General features: G+C 44.8%; 1 protein-coding gene across 1 annotated transcript; it reads right to left on the bottom strand.

The window, feature by feature from the left end:
• Positions 1–1,299: 1,299 nt before the first annotated feature.
• Positions 1,300–18,488, bottom strand: TSPAN13 (tetraspanin 13). The gene is made up of 6 exons (XM_083468594.1): positions 18,124–18,488; positions 9,181–9,348; positions 6,916–6,996; positions 4,401–4,514; positions 3,918–4,028; positions 1,300–2,700 (listed from the first exon to the last, which is right to left on the bottom strand). Exons 1-6 carry the CDS (start codon positions 18,184–18,186, stop codon positions 2,626–2,628), a joined length of 612 nt encoding a protein of 203 aa, XP_083324720.1. The 5' UTR covers positions 18,187–18,488; the 3' UTR covers positions 1,300–2,625.
• Between the last annotated feature and the right edge of the window lie 2,919 nt (positions 18,489–21,407).

The raw sequence follows: 21,407 nt of genomic DNA, 5'->3' as shown, positions 1-21,407 counted from the left end.
GAGGCTGGGTCCAAAGATGTTTTTTTAAGAAGCAGTTTAATGGCCGCCTCTTTCAGCGAGGCTGGGAAGACTCCCTCACGGAGTGAAGCATTCACCACCCTGCAGAGCCCATCACCCAGCCCTTCCCGGCTCGCTTTTATCAGCCAGGATGAGCAAGGATTAAGGAGACAGGTGGTTGGTTTCACTTGTCCAAGCAGCCTGTTCTCATCCTTGGAGGTAACCGATTGGAATTGATCCCATGCAACTTGACTAGACAGGACTTTAGCACTCTCCCGCCCCAGCCCTGCTCCCACGGTGGAGTCCACCTCTTTCCAAATCTGAGCGACTTTGCAAAATCATTGCAGGAGATCTTGGGGGCCTTGTCAGGCTCTGATGGCGCAGGTGGTTCCGTTAAATTATGAACCACCTGAAAGAGTCTCCTGCTTACATGTTGCCACCCTCTTTGTGTAGGGGGCACAGGAAGAAGGGTGTCAGATGGTGATGGCAGGGTCCAGAGCCGGTCCTTGAGGCACTGTAGTCCTGAGCTCGTGTAAGGCTTTAAAGGTCAAAAGCAGCACTTTGAATTGGGGCTGGAAACTAATGGGCAGCCACTCTGGTAGGGCTAGGATTGGCATAATATGCTCAACCTTTCCTGCCCCAAGTGAGCAACCTGGCCACTGAATTCTGCACCCGCTGATGTTTCTGGACCATCTTCAGAGGCAGCCCCACATATAATACGCTGCAGTAATCTAACCTAGAGGTTACCAGTACGTCGACAACTGATGTTAGGCTATCCCTGTCCCTTTGAAGCTGATGGAAGGCACTCCGCACCACCAAGGCCATCTGAGCCTCAAGCATCAGCAATGGGTCCAGAAGAAGCCCCCAAGCTGCATGCCCACTCCTTCAGAGGATTTGTCTAAGCTACTTTGAAAGCTGTTCACGTTGGCGGCCATCATGGCATCTTGTGCTAGCTTGTGCCAGAGTTTTAAGTGCATGCTTCCATTAAGGCTTTCCACAGTCTGTTCCTTGCAATAAGTTTACCCAGCTGGTCCAGCTTTGCAATTTGTTATTTTCTTGCATCTCGTTTTTGTTCTGGGATTTTGTAAGGCTCCCTACCCCTGAAATAATTCACCCAGATCTTTTACTATTAAAAAAAAGCACAATGCCTAACTTCAAGGTGTTTTTGTGTGTGTGTGTTTTTTTAAGCGATCCACGCACGTCATTTTAGAACGACAGCTTTGACTAGGAAGCACAGTGCTTTCCAGCCCAGGCCTTCATTGGGAGCTCTCAACTACAGTGCATGACACTTGACTCTACCTGTTTGTTTGTTTTTAACATACTTCCAAAAAAAGTTTTATTTTTTTATCCATGTGCTACAAAGATACATATTTGTAATGTTCTAGTTCACATTTACGATCAAATATTTTAAATACCGAGTGCGGTAAAAGTATTTTAAATAGCAATGACTGAGCATAATTATTTAAAGACCAACAGCAGTATCACAATTAACTTACTACACCGATTAAATTTATATGAGAACTCTAGGCATCAAGACTAGTTTTTCTTAGTGTGACAAGCTAACTAAACATTATTCTCTCTTTTAGCCACTTTAAACTACACACAGGTCATTCAAATGCAAGTTATTGGGTAATACAATGAAGTTTCATATCTCCGTTCATCATCACTTGTTGCATGTTGAAGATAAGCTTTATATCAAGGGTAAACAAGCTGGTGCCCTCCTGATGTTGTCAGATTCCACCTTCTACCAGCCCAAGGGCCAATGGTCAGGGTTGAGAGATATAATCCAGTACATCTGAAGCGCACTACATTGGCTACCCTTGTGCCACACTCTAAAGTCAATGGAGAATCTATTATGAATTTTAACCATTCTGATTGACAAGGAGCCATTGCAATCCAGTGTGTTCATGTGTGTGTATACAGAGTTGCAGTGAATTAAGAAGCTCACATACAATCCATTAATGCAGTGAAATGACAAAACAGGGCTCTGGAGTGGAATCACTACGTTTCCATGGCAATTCTGAAATAGACGGAAAACACTAACTAATGTACACAGGTTTTCACATTGCCTATGGAAACAAGGAGAGAAGCAGAACACAGGGTGGGAAATGATTTTCTACATCCCGTGACGTCTACGTTATTGGGTGGTGGTTGTGGGTGTTTTTTTTTAACACCCCATAATACCAAAGTTGGAAACAACAGCATCATAATTTACATCAGGTTTCATAACACAGCTTTGGGCATTCAAAACTGATCTTTCAGAAGGAATTTCTGGCAGACGAAACAGATCAGAAATCTCTTTTCTCCTCTTTGCCCACCGAAGGCAATAGCAAGCAATTGTCAAAGACCAGAATGCAGGGCTGGGCAGTGTAACATTAGACGAGCTCCTACAGAACTCCCCCCACATTCCTAAAGTATCCAGATTCTGATTAGGGGCACAGGTGACATTCCAAGCCAGTTAATCCAAGGACAATACAAGAAAAACCAAGATGAGAAGCAGCTGTAGGCAGGCCATCTTATCTCAAGTGCACAAGGCCGAGGCTGATGTGGAAAGCAGCCAATTGGTAGAGAATTCATGGTTAAAAACACAGGAAAAGAAATATTCAGTCCCCCGAGAAAGTTTCCAGGTCAAAGAAAGGCACTAGGGTTTGCCCGAGGATCCTTCTGGTTCCTGTATCTGTAGGTGAGCCACACACCCAAGATCTGAAGAAAAGGAGGGGAGGGAGAGAAGAGAAGAAAGGAAATAAATCATTTGTTGGGGATCGTAAAGTTCTCAAGTTCCATATCCTACCACCACCACATTTTACCTAAGTAGCCAAAACATAGTAAACATAGCTGTCCTGGGGGGCCAGGTAGGGGCCAGACCGCCATCTGGTTGTGTTGAAACAGTGAGCAAGGGAGGCAAATCCCTGAGGTGGGCCTGTCTGCCTACTTGGCTGGTGTATGAAGGGAGCTCCATCTGACAGGGCTACACTCCTCTTGCATGAAAGAGCTCTATGCACATCTACGGTATAAGTATTCACATAGAGCAGATAATGGTAGACGTCAAGCTTGATGGACCTACTTTGTTTTGTTGTGGTGGTTTGTATTTTGTTTCCACATAATGGTTTGGGAGTCAAATTGCAGATGGAAGCAACGAATGAAGAATGCCTCAGGAACAGTTCAGATTTTTTTAAAAATGCATACCCTTATTATTTCCCAAGTGGTAACTTACTTGAGAAACCAATAATCAGTTGCATGATCAACTACCGTATTTTTCGCTCTATACGACGCACTTTTTCCTCTCCAAAAATTGAGGGGAAATGTGTGTGCATCCTATGGAGCGAATGCAGGCTCCTTGGCTTCAGCGATACCAACGCTAAGCCTCCCAAAAGCTCCAAAGGCTTCGCGTTGCTTTCGCTGAAGCCTGGAGAGCGAGAGGCGTCGGTGCACACCGACCCCTCTCACTCTTCAGGCTTCAGGGATAGCCCCGCGCAGCTCCTCCGGCAGGGAGAGGCTGCACGTGGCTATGACTTCTTTAGCCCTGCGTAGCCTCTCCCGGCAGGGAAAGGTTGTGCGGGGCTATAGAGGAAGCCGAAACAGCCAGCGGGATCCATCCCGCTGTCTGCCTTCGCTTGTGACACAGCCGCGCGCAACCCCTCCAGCAGGGAGAAGCTGCACGAGGCTATGGCTGCTTTAGCCTGTACGCTTCTCTTTGGGGCTGGGGGGAAATAAGATTTTTTTTCTTGATTTCCCCGCCCCCTAAAAACTAGGTGTGCCCTATGGAGTGAAAAATACGGTAAATGACAATTTTGCCACCACAGAAACCCGCAGCAATGATTTGAGTGCTTGCAATTATTTTACGTCAGACATTTAGCACTGAAGGCTTCTCCCCAAAAACCTTGTTGCTTTTTACAAAGTAAAAGCCGTGTTTTTCTTACCTCCGTGAAACTAAAGAAGAGTCCAATGCCTCCTACAAATCTCAACACCATCCCAGAGTATTCTTTGATTATTGGTGCACATGGGTGACATGACTGTAGCTTAACACAGCTCTGTAATGAAGCAAAGATTAAATACACTTAAGATGTCATATATCCCTACGCATCAAGATCATTTTCCTTATACAAGGGATACTTCTAATTTATGTCCTTCCCCTCAAAAAAAAACAAAAACAAAAACAAAAAACCCTCGTGGTGCTGCTAATTTAATGGCCAAAATTCGCAACTAGTGTCTCAAGGTTATGAAAGTTATAAAAACTCTCTAGGTGTGATTAAACTCCAATAAAATGCAGGTACCTCACATGCAAGTTAAACAAATTATTTCTTTCAAAGACAGCCAACTGTGGATACTTGCTAAGAGTTAGCTGCCCAGTACTTCTAAAAACAGGCTTTGGAGGGGAAAATGGAACCGAGTTGTTTACTCACGGCCAAGCATGTGTCCGCTTCACTGACATTATTGAATCCGCAACAGTTTAGATTCCTCTCGATATCCTGCTTGGCATTGTTTGTGTTGTTCCACCCAACTTCTAGAAGTTTGCTCTAGAATACATAAAGAAGTTATTTAGAGGGGGGGGGGTACCCTTTCTTTGTCAACCATTTGATATGACAGTTCTTATTCCCCAGCATGATTGTATAGTACTATCACCATTGTTCCAGATTGGATATTTTATCTGAACTAACCACACAGAAGAAATTCATGTTTCCCTGTAGCTTTATGAAGGGCACAGCCATTCACTCCTATATTTATATGCCTTTGACCACCTGGGACTTAGGGTTGTATCCACCGTAGTGATAAGTTAAAGTCCCTTTGTGGTATACACGTTGCACTGGTGGAACACTGTTGTGCAAAGCAAATTGCAAGCACACTACCAAAGGTTGTCACACAACAGATTGCACAAAAGAGCTGTTGTGCAACAAGCTTCCACTAGTGCAACTGTTGCACTGGGATTCCTCTGTTACACAACCTTTAAACTTCTGCCATGTGCTAGTAAATGGGCTGTTTTCGATTATCTGGCAATTCTTTGCATTACTACTTTCCTGGCTACAGCACACTCATGTTGGTCTTTTCAATGAGCTTTCTATGACAATTGCAAAATCACTTTCCTGAGTCGTTGTGGCAAAAACCAGCAGAATAAACAGCACTACGTGCAGAAGCCACTTCCAACTCTCTATGCAAAAACCCTGAAAGATATTAGGTTAACAGAGTTTCATGTCTTCACAGTTCTCCCAAGTTGTACACATCCCAATCTCTGTTTGGGGCAGTTAATCTGCAAGTGGAGGAACCCAAAATTTAGATGTGAAGGAAGACAAAAATCAGATCCTTCTTCTTGAAGGAGGGTCAGATTGACATGGAAGTGTCAGACTGGTTAACTTGATGGCTGGTATGATGGGTGTGAGGCTTGGGCCATACCTAAGTATGTCGCAGCTTTTGAAAATTCCTGGACCTTCTGTAGCTTCCAAGTGGCATGTAGAGCATTCAGCCATCAGTGGTAATGTGTGGAGGAATAAGTGTCAGCTGTGACGGTTCATATGTGTGTGAGAGAGGGCGATATATGACAGTGGCTGTGGAGCTCTATAATGCCATGTATCTGCCTGCTGGAAAATGGGACCATTCTTTTCTTCAGGGACAGATGCAGATGGCCCGTCTCGGGAAGATGGAGGAGGGTTAATGGGCAAGCTTTAAAGCTGGCCTCATGATGTCCACAACACAAGCACAGGAGGAAGGAAAGACATACAGAGCAAGAGAGCAAAGTAGTTAGCTGACTAACCATCATCCCGTAACAGCTGTAAGAAACCCAACTACTAGCTCCTGTCTTGGCCCTTGCATGGGGCTGGTAAGTGGTTATACTGCTGGTTAATCTGTACTATACTATACTAAAGGGACACGGGTGGCACTGTGGTCTAAACCACTGAGCCTTGGGCTTGCTGATCAGTAGGTCAGCAGTTCGAATCCCTGTGACGGGATGGGCTCCCATTGCTCGGTCCCAGCTCCTGCCAGCCTCACAATTCAAAAGCACGTCAAAGTGCAAGTAGATAAATAGGTACCACTGTGGCAGGAAGGTAAACAGCATTTCTGTGCACTGCTCTGGTTTTGCTAGAAGCAGTTTAGTCGTGCTGGCCACATGACCCAGAAAAACTGTCTGTGGACAAACGCCGGCTCCCTCGGCCAGTAAAACAAGATGAGCGCCACAACCCCAGAGTTGTTCACGACTGGACTTAACCGTCAGGGGTCGTTTACCTTTTTATGCTATACTAAACTATAGTATAGTATAAAGGGCATTGGTAAAGGACCCCTGGATGGTTAAGTTAAGTCAAAGGTAACTATGGGGTTGCGGCACTCATCTCGCTTGCAGGCTGAGGAACCTGGCTTTTGTCCACAGACAGCTTTCCGGGTCATGTGGCCAGCATGACTAAACCACTTCTGGTGCAATGGAACACCGTGATGGAAGCCAGAGCACATGGAAACGCCATTTACCTTCCCATCACAGTGGGACCTATTTATCTACTTGCACTGACGTGCTTTCGAACTGCTAGGTTGGCAGGAGCTGGGACAGAGCAACGGGAGCTCAACCTGTCGCAGGGATTCAAACCGCCGACCTTCTAATCGGCAAGCCCAAGAGGCTCAGTGGTTTAGACCACAGCGCCACCCACTGCCCAGTATCTCAGGCTTATATAATTGAAGCTTGATCTTATCAGTGGACAATAAGTTTTAATGACTGCACTTGCCTACTCTGTAACAAATTTTAAATACTACTAGAGAAAAACTGTTTTGATTGCTCTGTATGTTTTGAATTGAATAGTTACAAGATTATTTCTAGCAATGACGCATATTCCTGCTCTTGCCCTGTTGCAAGAAACTCTAGGCGCTTCTATATGGAAAAGCAGCACACAGATTTAGCCACGGCTATGAGCAGTTTTAGGCAAAGAAGTCATCTCTTACCTGCTGTTCCTTGTTCAATGTCAAACAAGCACAGGAGACCGAAAACTGTATAATAAACACTAGCAAGAGAATAATCATATACTGAAGTTATGTAGTTAAGGTCAACAAGATCATGTGTATCGTTCATGAAAATGCAATGTTAACTGTATGCACAAAATGGGGTTCTTTAGCCAAGAAACTAAGCTCTCTTGGCTTGGAAGAGATGGAGTTCAATCAAGAAGTAAAGTAAGGTGATCATCACAGACAAGAGGATTTTTTTCTGGTGCCATTAAGGGTGAGAATCAGAAACAAACTACTCTAGACTATTCTCTGTTTTGGTTGATTGACCAGCCTGCCAGTCTGCCTGCCTTGGATCAAGTTGCTCTTTAATCAATCTTGGTTCAATCATTTCTTCATATTACCTCTACTGACAAGTGGCATTCCTAAAGCCTCATTACTGGAAGTGCCTTTGCTAAGCCCCCACATGACACAAATGCAATGGAGGGCGGGGTTTATTACCCATCAATCATTTTTAAGCAGAAAAAGGGTCTTTTGTTTCTTATCAAAGAAAGGGTGGGATGGTGTATGGGGGAAACTCTCTACTGACATTCTCTCCAAAAGGCTGGCAGCAATCAGATGAGCCATTCTGTGCATGTCTACTCAGAAGTAAGCCCCACTGAGTGCAAGTTCAATGGGACTTACCCCCAAGTAAGTGAATCTGGGATTGTAACCTGAAGGATTTTAGTGAGTAACCACTTTTCTTCCCAACTACAGAATCATCTGCAGGAGGATCACTGGCTGTTACCCAGATTGGTGGAAGCTCATTTCACGATGACAAAGAAAGAGAGTTCTTCATGTCTTAGACCTGATACAGTGGTACCTTGGGTTAAGTACTTAATTCATTCCGGAGGTCTGATCTTAACCTGAAACTCTTCTTAACCTGAAGCACTTTAGCTAATGGGGCCTCCTGCTGATGCCATGCCACTGGAGCACGATTTCTGTTCTCATCCTGAAGCAAAGTTCTTAACCCGAGGTAATATTTCTGGGTTAGCGGAGTCTGTAACCTGAAGTGTATGTAACCCGAGGTACCACTGTATTGGGGAATACTGTGCTAACAGAGATTCATCAGGTGCCTTCTGTTTCAACTTTTAAACATTTGCTGAAAACTCTTATTAATAAAAAATATATAATTAATATTAACATTTATCATCATATTTCTCATGTGATTTAAAAAAAAAACCCAGACATTGCAACTTACAAAAGTATAAAACATCCAAAATTTAGAGCAAGGCAATAAAAACAAAAACGATTAATTCATATTATGCAGACACAAACTACAAACACACCTTGCCCCATAAAGGTTGGCACAATCAATATCAGCACAATACATAATTAATAACCAAAGTCCATTAGAAGCTGGTAGTTAATAACGAACAGTCCATCACAGACCAGCAAATCTAAGCAGGGGAGTGTCTTAATCTGGTGCTGAAAAGACAGGAATGTTGGCACCAGGTGGGCCTCACTGGGCAAATTATTCCGTAAGTGGAAGGTCACAACCAAAAAGTCCCTGTCCCTTGTCACTAACTCCGAAACTATCTCAGAGGCAGCTTTAAATGTTAATTTTAGGCATACAAGGGACACTTGCAAGTCTAAATCCACTTTCTGTAGGGAGGAAATGCATGGTTGAAAAGTCTAACAGTGGACAGATCATGCCATAGCCAGTATATGTACATGATAAATCTATTCCAGCTGGGAAGCAGCAAGGTAAGTAATTCAAGCAGGGCTTTTAGGCAGCTGGGAAAGGGCAAGCAGGTCTCCCATGTACAAGAATTCTTCTCTCGCTGGGCTTCTAAGTATGCACCCTATAATCTTGTGCATGACATAAGCAGCGCTGCCTTCTAGAAGAAAACAGGATTGCTGCAGGAAGCATAAGGTATATAATTGCTTCAGAAAGCCCAGAAAACAAGCTGGTATTCCTTATCGGTGATCTGTAACTATTTCAAGGAAACCAGTTGTACCACCACCGTCTTGTGACCCATTTATAGATGGAGAACTGTTTGCTTTACGAAACAGCTTTTTTTTTGGGGGGGGGGAATAAAAATGTCAAAACTGGGTCAAGGGCCAACCATGTGATCAATGTTCCTTGTGCTTTAGGTGACTCTGCGCATTTAGACTGAGCTGCAATGCAAGGAGTCGTCGAGGCAGATAAAGGGGGGAAATAGGGTTACAAATAGCTCCGTGGAAAATGGGTCGTGTGTTAGAAAAACTGCCCAGGTCGAAGGATACGAAGAAGAGCAACACCTGGTGGTGTTTGATGGCGCCGATCAACCCCACCAGAGCAATCAGGAAGAGAAATATCCCCACAGCAATGACTACTCCAACCACCCGAAAGCTGGAGATGAGGCCAAAACCAATGCCCCATGCTGCAATTCCAATCAGCAGCAGGCTCACCAACTGGAAGGAAAGCGAGAGAGAGAGAAAAAGGATTACTAGGATTTCCTAAAAAGCAAAAAAGAGAGAAAGATATAAAGATGAAATCCATGCACATTGCAATTAGTCCGATGGAGCTCGCTGAAACTTACTACTGAGTTCAAGGTCTTACCTTTAATATAATTTGGGACCTTAATATTTTGGGACCAGTTTTCCTGCAAGATCACATCACCCCATATATACCCACTCAGCTGCTCCACACTGCAGAACAGTGGCATGTAATACTCACTCCGCATCTGTACAAAATTGACCTCTGGAACTCCCTGCCTATTGACAGCAGGCAGGCGCCTTCACAGCACTTCTTTGTAGTGCCTGCAAAAAACTTCTCTTTTTTTGCAAGCCTATCCAGATACGTAGAATGATAACAGGTGCTTTAATCTGGATTTTAGCTTACTGTGGAGTTTGCTTGTTTTTAAAGTGTTTTAAATAGCTGTTTTTAACTGGGTTTGTGTGTTTTTTACTGATAATGTCATTGTTTTGTCCTGCTCTGAGGTTTTTTTAAAACAATCAACTGGTATATAGATTTTATGAAATAAAGAAAAAGAATAACATTATCAAGCCAAGGATTGGCTTGCATAGCTCATGTTGAAAACTTTAAGTGAAAGTTTTGGTGTGTGTGTTTTTAAAGAGAGGAAGAATGGGGGGGCACATGGAGGAGCGATGGATGGAAGGAAAATAGCTTTCATGTCCATTTTCCTTTTATACAAGTTTTGCTTCCATGGAGCTTCCATTATGAATTGCCTTCTACTAGTCCCAAACAACCAGGAAAAGATTGTTACTCCAAGCAAAACAGACTTTTTGCCAGCTGGGATGAGTTCTTTCAAGTCACCAGTGCCTACAAATAGGGAGTTTTTTCTCATGGGCAGGTATCAGTCCTATAACATTCTTGGAAATATTCTACTAGGAGGTCAGACCAGGCCGTTGTGTAATGACCCAGAAGGATGAATAATATGTTGTTGATTTGTTAGGTGCATTGTTTCGACACCCATGAGCAAGTGAAGAGAAGTGCTTTAAATTCACAACAATTAAGTCGCACAGGCAATTCATTGCGATCCTCGGCTGTTCAAACGGCTTGAGAAATCTCACACCACAGAAGCGTAACTGCAGACTGAGCTGCCAACGTGTTATCTTCAGCATTCTCTATATTGCTGACACAGGAGGCTGCGAGATGAAGACTTGACCTAAGAGACGTCATTTGCTGGGAAGAGTGCATCCAATATTGTTAATAGGAAGACAGCTTTTTACTCTCGCCAAGCCCTTCTTGTCTGAATTTGATCAAAGCAAGTTTGGAAACCTTGGGGATACAGCTGTTTTTCCTGTTCTGGATGACATTTTGAAGTGGAAGATTAGGTTCAGCTAGGTCAGCTTGCAAGGTCATGTTTTATATGCAGGAAGCTCCTGCCTTTCCTGTGTTTCCGTAAACCACAGTAAGTTTGAGCCACCTAAGTCTCTGCTATAATGTGGGAGAAGTGAAGGCAACGTTAGATAGCAGTGAACTGAGAAGGCCAAGAATTTATCTTGCAGAAGTATCTGAAGTTTGAAGGTTCACCTAGCAAATGAACAGACTGGACTGCAACGTAAGTTGCAAGGTTTCGATTTTCAAAGAAGGTTCTTCCCAAACCAGTAATGATTTCCTCCAGTACTCTAAACAAGGAAGTCTGCTAATGCAATTCACAAAAACAGGAACCATCAACTTTCGAAAGAAGCCAGAATCCAATAGTTCCCATTGTATTTTTCCATTGATCATCAGGGCCATCTTGTGAAGCAAGCTTGAGTCATCCATGCACCTTCTAAGTTATAGGAGTTAATGCAAGGGCCTTTGGTGTAGCTCACAGATCTTCTACGAGATATGCCAAGCAGGTTGAGATGTTGGTTGATTGCACAAATATTGCTAACTACTTATTGTCTGGCATATCAAAACATCCCATGAAGTCAAAAATCATTTATGAAGGGAGGGGCCTACATTTATCATGGTGTTACCAAAGAAAGGAATGAGGGCTTCTTGCTGTATACTCCATTAGGAGCCTAAATATACAAACGTGAACAGCAGTCACATTTTTTGCATTCGCCTATCACATCGCCCTTGAAAGCTCCAAGTGATTTCTGCGAAAGAATTAATTCTTTTAAAGCAAAATTGGTAAAACGGTCCCCAAGCTTCCAAAATAAAAGCCAAGAAGAACCATTCAGTCTCTTGAGTAACATGCTCACCGCTTGATAACAAAATTGGAGATTTGGTGATTCTTACAGGGCAATCCTATGCATACTGATGCTGCAGAAAACCCCACTGAATTCAAGGGTGGCTTACTCTCAAGTAAATGGGTACTGTCTTCAACAACACACTCCCAAGCATAGGACCACAGCCTAAATAAGCAACAAACACTTATTGGAAACATCTTTCTTGCAACATAAGCTAGCAAAATATGAAATCTGCAACCGTCTGAAGCAGTGGCAGGGAACGACAGAGCTGGTGGCTGAATGGGACCCTCAGAAGTCTCCTCAGGCCACAAATCCCCCCTGCTCTGCTTCACACCCTGTGTTTTCCCCTCTGACTGAAATGTGTACCAAAACACTAATGATTTCTTGCTTTCCTGGACAGAGAGGGATGTGAGAATGTGCATAGAAACTAGTCTACCGTATAAAGGTAACATTTACATTGGTTTCTCGGCACATTTTTGCCTCTGGCATTCACTGACATGTGGTCCTTGAAAGGTTGCCAAGAAGGAAATGTGGCCTTGTGGCTGAAAACCATTATCCGTCCCCGCTCTAAAAAATTGCCTAAAACACTTATCCAGTTGTGCAAGCCAGTCACGAATGTGCCCCTACCCGCTTTGCCTAAAGGAAGGAATGGTTTAGTTCAGTGGTGTCCAAACTTTTTTCAAAGAGGGCCAGATTTGATGAAGTGAAGGGGCGTGGAGGAAGGATTAGGGCCCCCGAAACAGACTTTAGACATGCCTGGTTTAGCTCAATCCATTATTGATACCAAATGTTCCACCTGTCCGTGGGCAGAGTGGCTATTATGTTACATCACAACAGAAGCTTCCTCAAGGAAACTAGCAGGTCTATGCCATGTTCCAATCAAATTGAGGCTGCAGGTGCAGCAACTACATCAGAAAGGCTTGACCCTGACCCTTATGGAAAAACTTAGTTGCCAGCTGAGGGGAAGAATGCAAGCAGAGGAAAAAATGTTTGTGTGTGTTCATGTACAATGGTTAGTTTAATTTATTATGTTTTGGAGAAAGAGCATGATTAGGACTTCCTTCATCAACTCGTGTGGGGCTTATGCAGTGATATTATAGGAGGACTGAGTTAATTTTCTTCTTTTTACGTTTGGCTGGTAGAGTACTTCTATGATAGTTCCCCAATTGTTTCACTTAGTGTCTATTTTTGTGTGTGTTGTGGCCTGTACATTTGTGAAACATTTTCTGTCAGCTACATGTTTTTCTCTTAACATTTGCAGTAACCAAATAGGTGTATATAAACTCTGAGTTTTGTTTCTTCGTTTGTTTTTCTTTGATATGTAAAGTCATAATAAATGGTTCTTTCTTTTTTAAAGGGCTTGACTCTCAGCAGTAAAGCCAACCAAAGTCGGGTGTTAAGTAACCAGAACTAGAAATTAGGTACAAGCACCCAAAGCAGCTGTCCAGAGCATCCATGTTCCAAAGGGCACCAATGAAGCAGGCATTCTGGGGTGCCTTGAAAAGGATACAACTCATACTCAGCCAATTCAGGTACAAAGCTCACAAGATTACCACAGAAATTAGAGAGGTCCCTATTTCAGGTAAGGCTCTTTATCCATGTAGCCCTGTATTACAGACTCCAAGACTCTAAAGAACATCTGCTAGTGCAGGCACCCCCAAACTCGGCCCTCCAGATGTTTTGGGACTACAACTCCCATCATCCCTAGCCAGTGTGGTGTAGTGGTTAAGAGCAGTAGTCTCGTAATCTGGTGAACCGGGTTCGCGTCTCCGTTCCTCCACATGCAGCTGCTGGGTGACCTTGGGCTAGTCACACTTCTCTGAAGTCTCTCAGCCCCACTCACCTCACAGAGTGTTTGTTGTGGGGGAGGAAGGGAAAGGAGAATGTTAGCCACTTTGAGACTCCATCGGGTAGTGATAAAGCGGGATATCAAATTCAAACTCCTCTTCTAACAGGACCAGTGGTCAGGGATGATGGGAACTGTAGTCCCAAAACATCTGGAAGGCCAAGTTTGGGGGTGCCTGTGCTAGTAATTCCTTCCCATCACCTATTACCTGATTCCCCCATCCCACTCCAGCCATTTTCAGCATGCAAAGCATGGTCCTCTACCCATTGAATGATGTCTTCTCACATACAGTCCGTATATATGAGCCTAACCTAGTGTTGTGAAGGTAAAACACTACTTATATATGATTATTCTGCCATACAAGCCTGTTTACTCCGTAAGAGCTGTTGAGCAGACTAGTGTTTTTGTTGTTGTTTTTTTGAAGCACAACTGCAGGGAGGGGACTGACATTTTTAGGTCAGAGGGTCACAATCCCCCATGAAAACCTTCTGGGGGAGTTGGAGCGGGAGGTGGGGGACCTGCCAGTGTGGCAGGCAGGGCCAGAAGCAAAAGTAGGCTGGGTGAAAAGTAAACAGGGGCAGAGGAAAGGATGTGACTCACCCTTGGACGGAAAGCTACATTCCGCCCATGCAAAAGTCAGGAGCTTCTAGATACACTTCGCAGTTCAAGGACACATTCCAGCCAGGCAAAAGCACTTGAGGGTTTATGAGGAGTGTGGCCTGGGAGGATGCAAGGCCTAGAGAGTCCCAAGGGCCAGTTTCAAAGGCCTGGAGGGGTCCTTCAGTCAAAGATTCCCCACCCCTGCACAACTGGACACAGCAGAGGGCTTTCTCTGTGCCCCCGCCAAGATAGTGGGACTCCCTCAGGAGTGTATTCCTGCAGACATTTAACACGCCCTGTTAAGATCTTTTCAAGGGATGGATACCACCCACCCACCCCATCCTGTTTTTAGGCAGACAGGTACAGCAGATAACAAAGTTATTGCTCTTCCGTTGTTTAATTGTAGTGTTGTTTTATCTTCCTCCCAGAATTTCATCATAGAATCCTAGAGTTGGAAGGGACCCTGTGGATCATCTAGTAGTCCAACTCTCTGCAATGCAGGAATATGCAGCTGTCCCACACGGGGATTGAACCTGCAACCTTGGCGTTACCAGCACCACGCTCTAACCAACAGAGCTGCTCCAGCACGACCTGATATTATCATTTACATTATTGTAGGCCACCCTGAGTGCTATAAAGAATGCCGCAATTCTTCTAGTTAATTAATTTCAAAAACTACTCAAGCGTCCGGATTTTTAACCAGTATCAAATTTTAACTTCAAATGGCTGCAGTAATCCCTTGGAAATCCTTAAATAGCTCTCCGGAGTCCAGCATTATTCAAACACCTTGTTTACCAGTCTCCTTGATCTTGTTCCCCTGCCTACTCCAGTTCCCTGCTCCAAGTGGTACATAAAGGCAGATAATCAAACTGAGCTGGCAGGTGAAACTTATACGTCCCGTAATTAAATGCCTAGCAGATGACGAACGGCCAGACCCAGAGATGTTCCACACATTACATGGCAAGATATGCACCTTTGCCATGGTTACATCCTTGCCCACAGTGTCCAAATCACACACATGTATCTGTGATGTTCTCACATGTTTGTGTCAGGATGTAGTATACGATGTGGCTTTTGACATATTACGAAGAACGTCCTTGGAAGGGATACACCCCTGGCTGACATAGCATAATCAGCTTTTTCTTTTTCTAATAGCACAGGTGAGATCCTGTTCCATTGTATCCACCCCAGGCTTTCCTCTACTCCTCCAGTCAGTCAGTCAGCATCTCATACCACTTAACACTCTAAGGCAGCCTTTCTCAACCTTGGGTCCCCAGATATTGTTTGCCTTCATCCCTGACCACTGGGTCCTGCTAGCTAGGGGACATCTGGGGACTCAAGGTTGAGAAAGACTGCTCTAGAGTCTCACTGGCATATTTTTAGGTGACTGTCTCCTCTGTTCTATTTTGGCTTCCCCCCACCCTGAGGGGGAAGAAGTCCACCAGTTACATTAAAATCTTGGATATGTCCATCAATGTCTATGGTGAACTCTGCTCTGTCCCTGGGGACATTTTTCAGTGTGGACCAAGGAAAGACCTATGCAAACAATGTGATGATTCTTTCTACATATCTTTTTTGCCTCCTTTCTTTCCCGCCACTTCATTCTATTCCCCCTCCAACTCAGTTGTCAGTATGCTTCCTCTCAGACTCTCAGGATTATGCACTGCCTTAACTTTTCCAATTCCTTTCAGCTTTCCCTTTTTAGTTTGGTTCCTTTTGGATTTTCCTTTTAGTTTTCTTTTTTTCTTTTTAAAGCTACAAACATTGGCATTGCTCCAGGTCTAGGGGTACCTCTCTCTTGACCATGACTGATGCTGGTAAGTGTAAACATGGGAAGACTTGAAGCAGTATCATTCTCTAGGCTAACAATGCTTGAGCTTGTTTTTTTAGGATGCAATTCAGAAAGTGATGTTACTGCATTGCAGGACTAATATCGTTTCCCAAAGGTAACCATCATAATTTACAGGGCCGTCTTTACTTAGGGGTGCAAAGGCTGCAGGGCACCCAGGTGTCGAATTCTGGGGGGCGCCGAATGCATACCTACTGTATACCGGTCCCTCTTGATTGGCAGCAGTGAAAAGCAATGAAACAAAAGTGCCCCCCCCGTTACTCCATAGCATCAAATATTCCCGCCGAATCAGGAAACAATTTTTTCAACTCCATTTTAAAGTCATTTAAGCTACATATGACCCAGTGTCACATTTTGCAACAGCAATTTCTGTAGGTTAACTGTTTAAACATGTTTCACTTCCAGGTGGATATCATGTTGTACAGTATTTTATCCTGTTCTATTTTGATATGGTCTGTGCCCTAATTCCAGTGCTTTTGGGTGGGAGTGGGGGGGGGGGCATACTCAGAGGTAAGTAGTACCAGCACCTTTTTCTTCAAATGTTAAAAGTATGGCACTTGCTGTAAGTACCAGCACCATTTTTTCCTAGAAAATAATAATGACTGATTAATTCTGTTCAGTCCTAAATTACTGTTGTGCTATAGCAGTCCTCAGTCTTTTGGGGGCTGGAGACATATTTAGAAGCTTAAGGAACTTCCACTGGCAGCTCAAAATACCCATTTTACAGAAGAAACAGTGTCTGAGGTGGCTGTTGTGCCCATGGGCACCATCTTGGAGACCCCGGCACTATATGAAGTAACAGCAAAGACTGTAAAGCATTTTGTAAAGTAAAGTAATTCTGGCCCACTTAAGTGCCATAGGTTCCTACTTCTGGCTCAGTTAGCCAGATGTAGCTTCCACTGATTTCAGTGGAGCTCACTTTCAAATAACTGTGCTTGGGATACATATCAGCAGTTTTGTTTTTTAAAAAAACAAACAAAAGTTTTGTCCAACCTACAGTCCCAGTGAAAACACAGAGATACAGGGCATCTTAAACAGATTAAAGAGTTCATTGCTGCCACATCAGGGAAACAAAGAATAAAAGCTGTGATCACATGGCTTATAGGCAAGCTTCCTAAACAAAAGCACAACACCTAAACTGAGGAGGAAATTACTTCTCTTTATGTGTTTTAAAGTGAAAGGGATTGAATACGAAAAATAGGTTCAAGAGATTAATAAAGCCTGTGGCATTCAAAAATATATATCAACGTAATCAGAAATGTAAGAGACCATTTTCCATAGTATTGATATGTTACTATTTTGCAACAACAAAACAAAAGGGGAAAAGCAAGGCAGGCAGCACAATGTCTACTCAGTTCCATCCAGTTCAGTGAAATTTACTCCCAGGTAAGTGCTAGAAAGGATTGCAGCTAACATCCTGCAGCACCTTGGAAACTAGGGAGTTTATAAGCTTCACGGGCAGAATTGACTTCCTCACCTGGCAGGTGTAGTAAACATGGCATGTAAAGGGTAAGATCTAAGGGGGAAAGGTAGATTTAGAGTTTACCTGCTGCCTGGCCCAGTTCTTTTTTTTAATATAAGGCTACGTCATGGAAGATTTTCCAGCTCAGTATGACCCACTGCACCCCTTTTGCCATTTTCTCCTGGCAGGTGTCTACTTGTTCCTGGAAACCGATGCCTAGCAGGCAGAAGCTCAACAAGTGAAGCTTCTCCTACTCTCGGAAGGGGGAGAGACCACGCTGAATTACTGCCTGCTCTGCAGTCGTGTTAACTGCATAGGGGCAAGGTGGGCAACCTCGATGGGGGAAATTTCAGCGCCACCCAAAAAAACCCAAGCGAGGAGTTCGCTTCCGGAAAAAGGAATCCCACCCCCACCCCCCCAAAAAACAGGCTTGTGGCCACGCAGCCCTTTACACCGGCGTCAAGACGGAGAAAGGGAGGCGCTTCCCGGAGCGGATTGCAAGCTGCCCCCTTCCTCCGCCTCACCCCAACAGGTGCAGCCGGCGCGCCTAAGGAGCCGGGCGGCTTTTCAGGGGCCGTTGGCTACCGGGTTTCCCAGGCCAACTCGGAAGGCTCCGCTTGGCGACCGCCCAGGCCTCAAAGGTGGCCCTTGCCCGACCCACCGGAGAAAGGGAGAGGTGGGGCCGATTGCCTCCGGGCGGCGAGGGAAAAGAGGCGCGCCAGGCTCCCCGCGTGGGCCAGGGAGGCGCGCCCCGCCCGGCTCCCCCCGACGTGCGCCTCCACTCACCGTATAGAGCAGGTTGAGGGCGCACAGGCAGTTCTTGGAGCAGGAGAAGCCGCCGCAAACCATCGCGCCTCTGCGCTTGTGGCCGCCGCTACTGCGGCGATCGCCTGCCGATCGAGTAGATTTCAATAGCTGGGGGTGTGGGGTGTGGATCTACTCTACCCCACCCCCCTCTTTGGCTATCTGAGGAGCGGTCCTCAGCTGCCGGAGAATCGCGCGCTCCTGGCAGAAAGGATCAGACGCGGCGAGGGCGGCGGAGAAGCCCCTGTTTCCCAGCGAGCTGGAAGAAGCGGCGGCTGCACCAGCTATGGGAAGCTCGAGGGGGCCGGGCCAGGAGCAGCAGCCGCGCGCGCTCATTGGCTGGCCGGAGGAGACAAAGGTAAAAATATGCAAATAGGCGCCCGGCCCGCTGACCCGGCGGGGGCCGAGATCCGGGAAGGGAGGGGCGCCTCGATCGTGGCTGCGCGCGGGGAAATGGGAGAGCCAGAGGCGCCCCGAAAGCCAAACAGGCGCACGCCCATTTCTGGTTGCTCCAGGAGAGGAGGGAGCAGCTAAGAGCACCGGCGTCAAAAAGAGCTTTGCGCCATTTTCTGCTGGTTCGTGGGTTTCCAGTGATCCACCACGGTGGAAGGCCAACGTGGTGCCCTCCAGGTGGTGGTGGGCTCCAGGTCCAATAGTCAGTGGGGATGGGATGGAATCCAATAACATCTGGAGGGCACCAGCTTGGCTACTCCAATCAGTTGCCTACCCTGTTCTAATCAATCACCTTTGGTTGTGTGCAATCTAATCAATCAGTCAGTCAGTCAGCCTTCAGGAAATCGTATGGGCCTCTGTTCTTTCTGAAGGAATAGGTGCATCCCAATAGTTATCTGGACCATTGTTTAAAATATGTTGGAGGTTGAATTGTTGTATTTTGAAACTGTTCTTATTTTTTATATGCCAGGTTCCTTGCCACCCTGAGACTGAAGGCAGCATCGACATCATCAAAATAAAATTTTGGTTATGGTGCAATGCTATGGGTTTTTTGGGGTGGGGGTGGTAAACCTCTTCGACTTAGAAGTTTGATTACAATCAGGCAGCTTATAAATGTAGGGGAAATATGTGTGTTTACTCAGAAGTAAGCCCCACTGTGCTCAATGCAGTCTACACTCCAGTAATGGTGTTTAGGATTTCAATCTTTGTAACAACCTGTCTCGGGCTATCTTAGCTACGACAGCACCCTTAACAAAGTTCAGCTCCCAGAATTCTTTGAGGGAAGCCATAACTGTTTGGTGTCATAGTGCTATAAATGTATATTATGCATATGGCCAAAATGATTACTACTGGACTTTCAGTCTCTATATTAACCAACTCCTAGAGTTCCACTTCTGCCATGTATTTGAAAACCTTTATGAACTCTGTACTCCATTATGCAGTTGGTCAATATAACATGAACGGTCATGAGTATCTGCACACTTGAGGCGTTTTATTTCAGTGAATCGCCCAGCTAGCTAGGGTGAAAAGATAAAGGCCTGTGTCAATATTTGGAGTGGCAAGTCCACAGTTTAAAGAGCAAGCTGGCACAGATGCTACGTCATGCACAAGTCACATTTCATGCAGCAAAGTCAAAAGGAGGGAAAACGCAGTAGGTAGAAAGATGCAAGTAGGCTGCCCAGCTGCAAAGGATAGAACATATTCGAACTGGTTTGAGAAGCATTATGGATGAAACATGTATGTGGGTGAAAGGACAAAAGCCAGGGATACCTGGCTGACTAGTACAGTGGTACCTCTGGTTAAATACTTAATTCGTTCCAGAGCTCTGTTTTTAACCTGAAACTGTTCTTAACCTAAAGCACCACTTTAGCTAATGGGGCCTCCCACTGCTGCCACGCTGCCAGGGCACAATTTCTGTTCTCATCCTGAAGCCTAACCCAAGGTACTATTTCTGGGTTAGTGGAGTCTGTAACCTGAAGCGTATGTAACCCAAGGTACCAGTGTACATGTGAAAAGTATCTAGGGGTCTTGGTGGACCACGAGCTTCACATGAGTCAACAGTGTGATGCAGCAGCAGCAAAAAAAGGAAGAAAAAGCTAATGCAATTCTAGGCTGCATCAACAAAAGTATAGTGTCCAGATCAAGGGAAGTCATAGTACCACTCTATTCTGCCTTGGTCAGGCCACATCTGGAATACTGTTTCCAGTTCTGAGTATGACAGTTTAAGAAGGATGTTGGCAAGCTGGAGTGTGTGCAGAGCAGAGCAACCAAGATGATCGAGGGTCTGGAAACCAAGCCTGATGAGGAACAGTTGAAGGAGCTGGGTGTCTTTAGTTTGGAAAAGAAGAGACTGAAGGGAGATATGGTAGCTGCAGTGGACCCACCACTTATTACCACCAATTAATAATGTGGCAGACCCACTCCCACTAACTTCCCCCAATTAAATATAGTGCACACACCTTACGGTACACCAACTAAACACATTTCTACAATTTACCACAGATTATCTAGTGGGGGACTTGTGTGAGGGAAAACTTGATGATTTAGACTCTAAAGAAAAGCTTTATTAAACAAAAAGAAGTTTATGAAATGAAGTGAGTCAAGAAATGTGTTCTTTCAGGTAGAAGTTAACTTATTTACCTTAAGTAACTATGAGATGACTCAGTCTTAAACACAATACTATAGGAACAACTCTTCGTAAACTTCAGTTACAAAAAAAATCAGGTGTTAACACTTCAGGTGGTAAATATCCAGGTTTCTAGAATGGTTGGTAAAATGCTTGACTCCATTTCTGTCACTTAGATATTACAATTAAATACTTTTGACACTATCCCGCTTCCTTTATAGCTTAATACTTTGATTCACTTCTCCTCAGTTTCCCACTCTTTTAACAACCCTACACCTGAGGTATTCTCACACCCAGGAGATCACCTCACCCCTTGGGCTAGGAGTCTTCAATACCTAGAAGAACTCTCCCGTCCTGGCTACACTGACACCCAGGTAGCCTGCATTCCCACAAGATCTACCTTTCCCGGTTCACTCACAGCCTTCCCCGGACACTCCTGTCTCTATACCTTTCCCAGACCCTCAACCTATCCCTATCCAAGCTGCAAGACTCTGTCCTCTCACTACAGATAGTCTCCTCAGTGTGTAAGTTGAACTTCACTCAGAACCAGTTCTCCTTATCTCATTCCCTAATTCCCAACTCCAATCAAACCATATTTCTTAACCTGAACCTTTGCCCCTTCTCAAAACTAAATCCCTGTCTAAACTTCTCCCTCAGAAACTGCTCCTTTTATTCTCCCCCCCCCCAA

This window comes from Podarcis liolepis (genome assembly GCF_965112155.1).
Source record: "Podarcis liolepis genome assembly, chromosome: 12".
In the NCBI taxonomy this organism is placed as follows: Eukaryota; Metazoa; Chordata; class Lepidosauria; order Squamata; family Lacertidae; genus Podarcis; species Podarcis liolepis.
The sequence above is the reverse complement of the archived record's forward strand: the minus strand, read 5'-3'. Positions and strand labels throughout refer to the sequence as shown.